At 40.8% G+C, this 12,130-nt stretch overlaps 1 protein-coding gene across 1 annotated transcript in view; it reads right to left on the reverse strand.

Annotated features, from left to right (window-relative positions):
• Nucleotides 1-12,130, reverse strand: part of LOC117326606 — an 87,660-nt gene that overhangs the window by 248 nt on the left and 75,282 nt on the right. The window contains exons 27-28 of the mRNA XM_033883364.1: nt 1,535-1,608; nt 350-442 (exon numbers count right to left, since the gene is read on the reverse strand). Coding sequence (XP_033739255.1) covers nt 350-442; nt 1,535-1,608 — 167 coding nt within the window. The remainder of the gene's footprint in view (nt 1-349; nt 443-1,534; nt 1,609-12,130) is intronic.

Genomic DNA, 12,130 nt, shown 5'->3' on the forward strand with positions numbered 1-12,130 from the left:
ATTTAACTAATACCAGAGATCTTCTGGACCTTAGCCACCAAAACACTGTTTAGCTTTATTTATTCTCTAAACACTGGGGACAGTAAACTATGTGGACGATTGTACCGTCACTTTAAAAACGGTTTTTATTAATTTCCAGGTAAAAGAAAACATGGCTTGTAAGACCGTGTTTAATTGATCAATGCATGGTTGTATGCCGTCTACATATATGAGAGAGATAATTTTTCACCAACAATTAAATGAAGAATTTCGGTATGGATCCCAAACGATCACTTGAGACTTTTACTGTGATTCAAATAAATTCACCTCAGACTTTTACCTGTGCTCCCAAAGCATCATTCAGACTTACCTGTATCCCCACAGACACCTTCCGACTTGTCCTGTGATCCCAAACGATCCACTTCCGACTTACCTCGCTGACCCCAAGATCAATGACTTTTACCTGTGATACCAACAGAATCACTAAGACTTTTACCTGTGAGCCCAACAGATCATCAGACTTTACCGGTGTCCAACCAGATCATTAAGACTTTTACGTGATCCCAACAGATCAACCTCCAGATTTTTCCTGTGATCCCACATATCATTCTGAGGTACACTGTGATACAACAGAAACTTGAATTTACTTGTGATCCCAACAGACACTCAGATGCGACTGTGATCCCAAAGATCACGTCAACTTTTACCTGTGCTCCCACAAGATCAATTATTACTTATTTATGCTGATCCCAAATATCACTTGAGATTTACCTGGGATCCGAACATATCACCGCGACTTTTACTGTGAGTCACAAAAGCCCACTTCAGATTTTACCTGTGATCCAAACAGATACTTGACTTTTACCTGTGATCCCCAAAAGATATTTCACCTTTAACATGTGTCCCAAAATATCATCCAGACTTTACATGTGATCCAAACAGAATCACTTAACTTTACCTGTGATCCCAACAGATCGCTCAGACTTTTACGGTGATCCAACAGACACTTCAGACTTTACCTGTGATCCCAACAGATCACTTCAGACTTTTCACTGTGATCACCAAACAGTTCCTTCAAGACTTTTACATGTGATTCCCAAAAAAAAAAGATCACTTCAGAATTTACCTGTGTAAAACAGATCACTAGACTTTTTACTGTGATCCCAACAGATCACTCCGACTTTACCTGTGATCCCACCGCTCACTTCAGACTTCATTTTAAATAAGGACCTAAAACGTTTGGAGTTACCGTTGAAAGTCAGTATGTTTATTTTCTTGAATTCCCTTGTCCACTCTTTCGACTCTCCACCCGCCCCATTCCTCTTCCTGGTGTGTAGAATAATAATCCACGCTGCTCCACCAATTGTAAATCGTCTTCCCACCATAGCATGAGATTGAAATCTCTTAATTCATGATTGACATTTTCGAAGATCATAGAAATTACCCAAAGAAACATTTGAGCCATATAATACCTCCGATGGACTCTTCTCGCCTTCGCGTCGGAGGATATTCACACCGATATGATTGCCTGTCAATGAATTTACAAACTGGATACCACTGCCATGTTGTTTTGCCACTTTGCACATACCCTTACAAGAAAAGCTCTTGGTTGTAGGGTGCCTTCCAGCCCTGCAAGTACAGAGAAATACGATTAGATTCTCTTATAGGTAAAATCAAAATGCCAGTGCTGTAGCAATCTTATGTTACAAAATGGGCTTAGAATATGATCAGTTATTACATCATTTCAAATATTACCGATCCGAGACAGCAGGTCAAAAGTAAAGCAATATCAACTAGAGAAAACAACATCTGTGATTGAACAGGTTGCCTGTGTAGAATCTGATACGGAGCTCAGGTGGCGCAATAGGCCGTAAGATTATTCCTTGGTGATAGAATAGGGTGGTAAGGATCGGTCCAATATTAGAGGTATTGCAGAAGTCATAAAGCGGTGAAATAATAGATAGGTTGCGGAGTGGGCGAAGGGGAAGCAATGATCAGGTACATCGTTTGCGCAGTGCCTTATTTTGTAGTGATATGCAGAGAGGCGGGGCGGAAGGAAGTTGCAAATTATACGATATTAAGTACAGGGGATTGGGTATTTATAGAGAGAAATCTCAAAGGTGAGTGAGGAGAGAAAACAAGAGGATGCTGAAGGAGAGGGAAATCCCCGACCGGGAAGGAAGCAGCTCCCTGGGAGAACACGGCGGGGTGAGAGGGGAGAAAGGGAGGATCGGAACATGGTCATGGAATGGATACACTTTATAACCAAGTAGAACAGTCTAATGTAATAAAATATGAAACCATATGGTGTTGTTGTTACTAAAGAGCTGAATTATCATAATATGTGGCTGAAAATATCTTTATTGTGAGATTATTGTCTGTACTTTTTTAAACTGTCGTTCAAAACAGCTTTAATAGCGTAGACAAAAGTGGTGTACATATCTTTTTATAACAAACAATTGAAGGACAATCGGCCTATGCAAATATTGACTTTAATTTTGTGTTGATAAAAAAGGAATGTTTAAATAGTCAGCGGTTACCACTGGATAAACTTTTTCTTGCCACTGATTGTCAAGATGTAAGTCGATTGACCTATATGATAAATGGAAAACGCTTTCTCAAAAGATGAACCCCATACCCCAAGTTTTTAAAGGCCCTGCTGGGCAGGCAATTTTGTAGTGTAAAGATAAAACCAGGACAAACATTGCCGGGTTAAATGACAAAATTGTGGGTCAGGAGTGAATACTTTTGATACATGTATCAATAGTCTCTACAAGGTGAATCTCCACCAAGTAAAAGTCTATGACATATAGTGAGTAGGAAGGCCGATCGAACGTGAAACATAGCAGAAAACTATTGACTATACCCCCCTGCCCCCCCCACCCCCATTCAGGGGGGAGATTGACTGTAATGGCACTTACTTTCATGACATTCAGGGGATTATATGTAAACAGCATAATTATGCATAGTGAAATAAATAGTAATACTCGAAAAAGTTGTCATGTGACCTGCTTACCTTACTTCTTGTCAACTTTGCTTCGAATCTCAAAAAAATAAGGTTCCCGTGTTGTAATGTACTATGAAAAAAAAAAAAATAATTGCAACATTAATTCTTGTGGTTCTTAACCTGTTATGGGTGACTTTTTAATTTGATTTCATTAAGTTTGCACATAGCATAAGTGGGTATTTATCATTTTTAGGTACTGTGGCATGTATAATATTTTACAAGATAATACTTCTCAAAACCTCCCATGGGACCATTAAAAAACACCTAATTTCAATCTTAATTGGTTGAATTGCAGGAAGAAGTTGAAATGACGTGTTCCCCAAGATCGCAATCTTTTTTTTCAGATTGTTCAGATACCATGTAGTTAAACCATTTTTTACTCGCGATTATAATTTTTTAGGTGTTTTCACACTTTTTCAGCTTTAAATTGTTTCAAGAATATGTTTGTTAAAGTTGGTCTGGCACGTCGTAATGAGGTTCCTACAAATCAAGTTACATTTTTTCAGGTTGGTGGGTCAAGGTCAAGGTCATTATCTATTTTTTAGTGGGGCCAGAGGGTACATAATGAAATATTGCTGTTTCTTTTAAGTTTATCGTGTTGTGTACAACAGCAAGGGCATTTTGTCGGATGAGACCAATTGTTTGTCGAGATAGTTGGATACCACATCAACATTATGCAAGCCTAGTGCATGTCTACTGTTCTAAGAGACAGATCAAACGCCCCTGCGAAGGCTATTCGCCATTGGACAACAACAAATTATATATGGGTACTAGAAAACATGGAACATCGCGGCCTCACAGCCATTGTTGACAGTGAGTCTAATTATAACATCACTGTCTCCACCATCTATCTTTAATCATTGAGCTTACCCAAATGGTAGTATACAGCAAATGAATACCACTTGGGCGACAGAAAATAGAATGTAATTATAAACGTATACTCTCAAACTGTGTGAACCGGAGTTGCTTTCCTGTTCATTGTGGCTTCTGAAATAACTGCTAGCCATTCGCAAGGCTCTCTAGGCCGAAAGTAACCGGGGCAGTGTTAACCGACAATACCCGGAGCGTATTTCTAATGAATGACTCAGGTAATCGTCTAGTTATACGTATATGGATACGATAACAATTATTAGGCCAATGCAACACAGAATGTAAATATTAAACGATGGTTTTGTTTTGGTGTTTTGTTTTGTGTATATATACAAAATGTACAAAGACCTCTGCATTGGTAACAACGTGTTGATTAAGAGAACTTAAAATTTAAGTAAAGGTCATTTAATGTGTTTTTTTCAAAAATCAGTTTGTTAAATTGATGAAAAATTGGGTTCAAGGCATGTAAAATTAACAGCAGAGGTAAATTAAAAAGGAAGTGCTGATATCCTCACAACCAGCCACAGTGGTTGTATGTTCTCTTCTTGACTTTGGTAGGGCATAACCTTTCTGGTGTTATGCAGTATCTGAAACATTTAAAAACCAGAGATTGAAAGAAACAGTAGAAAAAAAACACCGTTTTTAAATACTGAAGCAGTAAAATGGGGAGGAGGAAAAGAATCGCTACGGTTGGTATACAATTGAGCAAGGATTTTGCGCCCCAAATGTGAACTTTCCAACTGGTTTAGATTCCATTTGGATGATATCATAGTTTACTCCTTTACCCTATTCAAAGTGTGGGTTGAAATGAGTCATTTTTTTTTATAACGATCAGCATAATGGAGAGAACTTTTCGGTATTAATTTATTACGTTAGATTTTTGGAATTGTCATTCTGAGCTATATAATATAACGTTCCTACTTTAAGGATGCGCATAATACATAAAACATTCTATGATCAGTCAGAACTGTGATATCTCGTCAATATTAACCATGATGACGGTTGGATCAAGACCACAAGAAGGTGAACCAAAATATCATGTGAACCACATAACATGGACCAAATACCATGGAACCCATATTAGGAACCTGGACCATAGACCACATACCATAGACCACGGACAGCCGACACCATGGAATATGGACAACATTCCATGGACAATTTACACAGACCATGGAAAAACATACACGGACAACATACCAGGACATGGACACAGACCATGGACACAAACACAGACCTATAACATGGACCGCATACCCATGGATCACATAACAAAGCCACAGAAACATACCATGGACACAATACAATGGACCACTACAAATGACCACAGACCACCACTTTTTTCATATGAATGATTTACGTAGATTGGATTGTAAGTTCGGGAGACAGATATAGTTACATCCTTCTTTAAGATGAGCATTAAGATATTATAAACATAATGATCAGTCAGAATGTTGATAGTCTAGTCCATTTACCATGATGAAGGGTGTGTCGTTTGATCAAAGACACAAGAAGGGAAATGACCAAAACCACCATGGACACATACCATGCCCACGGACCTAGAACCATTGGACCACATATAAGGACCACATAAACATGGACCAACATACCACAGACACATAAAACACGGACCACAGACCGATGGACAACCTACCATGGACCAATACCATAGGACCATGTTACCAAGACACATAACAAGGATCCACATACCATGGACACATCCCTGGAACAAGTACAACTAACCAAGGACACACATACCACATATACCATGACCACATACACTGGGAACCCTGTAAACGAACAAAGGACACATACCAGGACCATAGACAAGAAAACATACCATGGCCAATACCAACAGAACTTATACCAGGACCACATACAAGGACACATACAATAACAGGACCACATAACATGTTCACAACAAGGGACACCGACCACATACAATGGACCATATACCATGGACCACATACCCAAGACACTAACCCAATGACAACCTTACCACATACCAGGACCACATAAATGTACACAAACTAAGGGACAAACAGACCAAATACACATGCGACCAATAATATAGACATATACCATGGACCACAACCAGGACCACAAACTCGGACAACGTCACAACATGGACCACAGACAAAATTAACCATGAGCACCAAATACGTATTACATGGACTCACGACCACCAGTGTCATTTTAGGCCGCGGCCATCATATAGTGCGAATTATAAAATTATGTTTCACGGGGTCCGGCGCACCAAAAAAAAATGAACCATTGATTTAGCGATAGTTAGCTAAAGAAATATCGCCGATACCGATCCCACCGTTGTTTTCGGTTTTCATGCGAACGCGCCTCGCGTGATACACCGATGTATGATGTGTGTTTTTCGATAGGGGGTCCTGGATGTAACCCTAATCAATGCTTTTTGATTGGTTTGATGGTTTCAGAATCGAAAACATACACAAAAGGCAGTTCTCGGGAAAACGAAAAACATCCGTATTGCGGGGGTGGGTGCGTGACAGATAAACAAAAAACAAGCGTCTTTACACTAGGCTCCACATTTTTGGGAGTCACATGGTCAGAAAGTAGAACAATGAGGAGCGCGATCAATGATTCCCACAAAGCAGACAGGTGCAGGTGCTTACCTCGAAGAAAAAATAACGCAATACAGAACTCTGAAGTTAATGATATAAACCGGATGAGGCACTAAACGAGAATTTAATCGAACCAAGCGCGCCGCTCCGAAGTTTCAGAGCAAAGGTCTTCTCTTTTTGATAAGTTAATAGTTCCCTGGATGAGTAAATGATGACATTGTGTGTAATTTGAAAGAGAGTGAATGTGTAAGAGATTAAGATTAAGAAAAAGAAAAAAAGTATTAGTAAGGCTAACTAACTTTGCCTGACATTGAATTTTTGAAAAAGTTGCGACGGGAAGATTCAGCAAGAAGAAAAACAAAAAAGACACAATGTATAACAGTGGATAATTATTTCATGTATTTTTACCTTGGCAACTTTTTGGCAACTGGACCACAGTTTTTCCAACCAGGGGGCCACAATGGCACCTGTTCAACCCATCTACAAAATGAAACACTGGACCACAGACACACGAACCACTGACAAACACCTGGACCACATAACACAGGACACATTAGAAGGAGACCGAATGAAACCTGGTCCAAGGACCACGAACCTTTGACCAAACACCATGGAACGACATACCAGAGACACAGACATCGTGCGCGTTAGACCATAACCAGGGACTGCAAATACCCAGTGAACAACATACCCTGGGACCACGTATTAGGCCAGTCGAATACATGGAACAATACCAACGACCATGAGAGCCACCATACCATGGACCACATATACGACCATACACCCATGGACCACAGGACAACATAACACGGACCACCATACCAACATACAATGGACCAAGGCCAACCACCTGATTCCCACGGACCCACAGACCAAATTACCATGGACCAATTCCTGGGAACACACACACAGGCCCACATAATAGGGACAACATACTAAGAACCACATACCAAGGGACCACACGACCAATACCACGGACCACTCCATGACAAACAACCATGGACCACGGACACGCGCCATATGTACACGGGACAGGAAACCACATACCCTGGGCAAACTGACCGAGTTCGCACAACATAACCTAGAACCACACCAATGAACCACATAGCATGGTACATGGACACAACCACTGACAAGTACCACAGACCAACCTACATATGGGACCCACCTCCATGTACCCAGAACCCAGAACAGCGAACGCCTGAAAGATGGAAATATACCGCAGCCTAATCCCCGGCCACGTTCCTCCACAGCTCTAACATACCATGACCCCTATACCCAACCAGACTACCATACCTTGCCCCCCCATCCTGACGGCCCCAGACACCAGAAAACTGATACCAATACTCCCACAGCCCCCAATCCCATGGCCCCATATACCGGTAACTACATACCCATCTCTAGCCCACGGCCGCACCTACCACGGACCACGATGCGCAAAAGTGCAGGTCAGCCACTTGCTTGTTTGTTTGTGCTGTTACCGTCCTATTCATAGCTAGAGTCCTTTCAGGGACGTTCCCGGTTTTGGCGGGGGGGGTGGGGACTGCGGCCGGACAACTCCCACCCCCCCTCGACACGCGGGCCCGCTCCAATCGGTCCGTATGCCCACTGCCCCCGAGCCCTTTTCCCACTGCAGCTGACCCGCTATCGAATAATGTTTTTCTGCGTAGTTGCAGTCCATGTGCGTCACAAATACAATTTTCTGATCAGTTATCCACACAAGAGTTCGCCATTAGGTCAAGTATATGCATGTGGCGATCACAGCAACAATATTCTATATCGTATTAATGCTGAATTACGTTTGTGATGTCACAGCAGGATAAGATAATGTTAACATGCATTCGAAATATTTAATCATACCGATATATGCAACGATCCATAACAAATTGTTGTAATTGTAGCAATTCAGGGTCATTGTTTCGCAACATATCATGTGGAGGGGATAATAGTGTGTGCAATAAAACTTTCTGTCAGAAATCATCCGTCAATTTGTCCGATCTACATTATCCTCATGAGGAGTTGAAGTTTATAATAGGAAACATATAAAAATTCCGATAGAAATACGAAATAAAAATCGGCCAACACTTGGACTTGAGGATTCAACTCAGGGGTAGTTAAGGTTCTTTGTATTACCAACCAGGTGCATATATCAGGGGACCATGGTTCAATAACATATATTAAAAGGATGGATAATCACGGGTAAATAAAGAAATTTGTACAATTTTAAAGCTCCCATTCAGAGATGGTTGTTTTTGTAGCGAATAGTATCCAATAAGGTTTAGTATATTGAGGTCTGATATAGAGGATTTCATCTGCCTCAGAAAATTCATTTAATCATTTAATCGAATGTAACAAACAACAGTTCAACAGGAAAAATGGGTTATTAATGCTCAAACAACCGACATCTCGGTTGCTCAGAATGTTTCAGGTGTATATGCATACTTATTATAGTGCTGTAACTACGGTCATACTGACATATGTTTCCACCGAGCCCTGGTGGCCAGGTGCAGCTCCACAACAGGGCAGTCCTAGTTGGATTTACAAAAAAATGTCAGAATCCTATATTATATTGTCAATATATATAGTATTTCATGCCTATGTGTGTTAATACAAAACTGACATGCCCCTGGGCTCCCACAGGGCGGATTTCCAATAATAATATATCTAATATCTATCAAAAACAATCCACTGGTACTACATTATAAAAGTGAATCCATGCTTAATACTTAGAAACTCGTCATTTCTTCTAGTAGTATAAATGACTTAAGATCCACCCCCAGCCCCCACCCCGTTTCCCACACCTTAACTCCGTTACCACCCCCCTCCCCCATGCTCCCCATTCCTTCGCCTTCTACCTGCCGACCAGCCCCCAATGCCTTATATATATATATATATCTAGATTATTAGAAACCGGGCAGCCGCCTGTGATGCACTAAGTACCAGTGACATACTAAGTTGGCCCGCCCGTAGTTGCTAATCATGAAATCGCTGACAATGGTTACTTATCACTCCAACAGCCACTTAATACGTTTATGGAGTCATAAATCAAGCATTTCTACACAGTAGATGGTGAAATTGAGAGATAAACACATTCTTACCGGGGGGTAGATTACACGAGAACGTTTTCAGCTCCGGGAAAGCGTGATTCGACCACACGAGGCGTTCGACTGAGGGCTTTATAAAAGAAACCAAACCCTTTTCCGGATGTTCGCCGACCTAGTGCTTAAACAAGCATTTATTTTATTTTTACAGAGTGGAACTTCCCTACTATAAGAATTTCCATGTAGTTAGACAAGTGAATAATTCATATGTGTCAAAACATCAAGGATCATCCCAAAGCAAACATAAACACCACCCAGTCTTTAATATTTCAATCTAATTTTAAAATCAAGATAGTCAACAACATCACATAGGCTAAGGCGTCGTAAGGGTGACTTTGGATCAGTTAAATCACATGACTACTCAGATATGGAAAGGGGTTTTATATGTCGACTAAGCATGAGCAGAGTGCATAGGTTCCCATAGCGGTCAATTGTTCAAGTCATTAGTTCTAAGCGCAATACATGTAGATATGTACAGCTATGACGAAATGGATTACTTTATTTTATCGACAAATACAAAACTCAAAAGATAAGAAGGGACCCAGTATGGGTGTGTTCGCTGTTAGTAACGGTAGTGAGACCATGACCATCTAGCATTTTAAGTAGATTGTTAATATTTCAACTGTACATTACGTATACCCTGGTAATTCGCGTCGTTTCATTTTCAGAATTTCCTCTTGATGTAGGGCGAATTTAAGATGACGGCGAAACATGTCAAAGCTCAAGCAGGATTTTACAGTTATCGTACATATGCTACTTGTGGTCGGATCCAAAACATACCCTGTTACTTTCCCACGTGTGTTAATCCTATGACATGACAGCAACAAGTCTTATTATTACACTAAGTTTAATAAAAATAGGTTAATGTTTATTCAATTGTGCAGTGAATAACATCTAGATCTAACTATAGGCCTTGTAAATTGCGATATCACGTGGGAGTTCCATCGAAAAAAAAAAAAATATCGGCTAAGCCGGTACTAGGTTTAGTCTATTTGATTTTTAAAAAAGCTTTTTAAAAGTAACGTGGATATCAAAAAACGTTTTTTTTTAAAAATGCACACACCTAGGTACTTTCCATTGTGAAGGTGATTGTCTGACTTCACCGTCGCTTGGGCTTCAATCGATGACAAATATACAAAAGAAATCACTGGTACCGTAGACTGTTACTTAGTCACGGCACAGGTGAAACTTTACCACTCATTCGTGTTTGCTAAAATTGACAGCATACCAATCCTATTTGACATAATATAGGCGAAAGTAAATCTGAACAAGGTGTAAACGTGGATATTTCACACACCTGATACCATTTTCAACCTCAGCGGAACATGAGAAGCAAAGAAAGGGAAGAACTGGATAAATCACGGAGTGTTCCGAGGCCAATTGTATCGAGAATTCCGACGGAATTTTCTGATGTCGAACGAGGAGGAATAGGAAAAATACATTCTTAAAAGAGTTTAGGGCGAAATAAAACGGGGCGAATATCTCTCTGTGTTTGCTCAAGGGCCCGAAACAACCTGGGTGAAAATACCAGGAACAGTCTTATAAGTATATAGGACTAGTACACTGTCCGGTCAAAGTCTTTCCGCCCAATTCAATCTGTTATGGAATCATACCCCCATGAACATTTAATTAACCATGATACGGTGTGATCAAAGACACAAGAAGGTTGAACCAAATATCATGAACCACATAACATGGACCACTACCATGGAACACATATTACGGACATGGACCATAGACAACATACCATAGACCACGGACCCAGACACCATGGACTATGGACAACATACCATGGCCCATGTACCACAGACCATGGACAACATCCCAGGACCACATACCACGGACCATGGCCCACAGACAATGGACCACAAACAACAGCCCTTTATACCATGGACCGCATACCATGGATCACATACCAAAGACCACAGACAACATACCAGGACCACATACAATGGACCACAAAACAGGACCACAGACCACCACTTTTTCAGTATGAATTTATTTACGTAGATTTTGGATTGTCATTTCGGGAGAAGATATAGTTACATCCTCTTTAAGATGAGCTTTAAATATATACATAAACATTATGATCAGTCAGAACTGTTGATATCTAAGTAAATTTACCATGATGAGGGGGTGTGATCAAAGACACAAGACGGATGGACCAAATACCAGGCCCAAATCCCATGTACCACGGACCATATAACCCATTGGACCACATATCAAGGCCCACTAACAGGACCACATACCACAGACCACATAACACGGACCACAGACCATGGACAACATACCATGGACATATACCATGGGACCATGTACCAAGCCCACATAACATCGGACCACATACCATGGACCACATACCGGGAAACAAGTACAACGAACCAAAGGACCACATACCACTTTAACATGGACCACATACCATGGACCATGAAAAACGAACCAAAGGCCCATATCCCAAAGGACCATAGACAACGAACAACATCCCATGGACCACATACAACAGAATTATACCATGGACCACATCCCAAGGCCCACATACACATAACATGGACCACATACCATGGTTTCACATACCGGGG

This window comes from Pecten maximus, chromosome 4 (assembly GCF_902652985.1).
Source record: "Pecten maximus chromosome 4, xPecMax1.1, whole genome shotgun sequence".
NCBI lineage: Eukaryota > Metazoa > Mollusca > Bivalvia > Pectinida > Pectinidae > Pecten > Pecten maximus.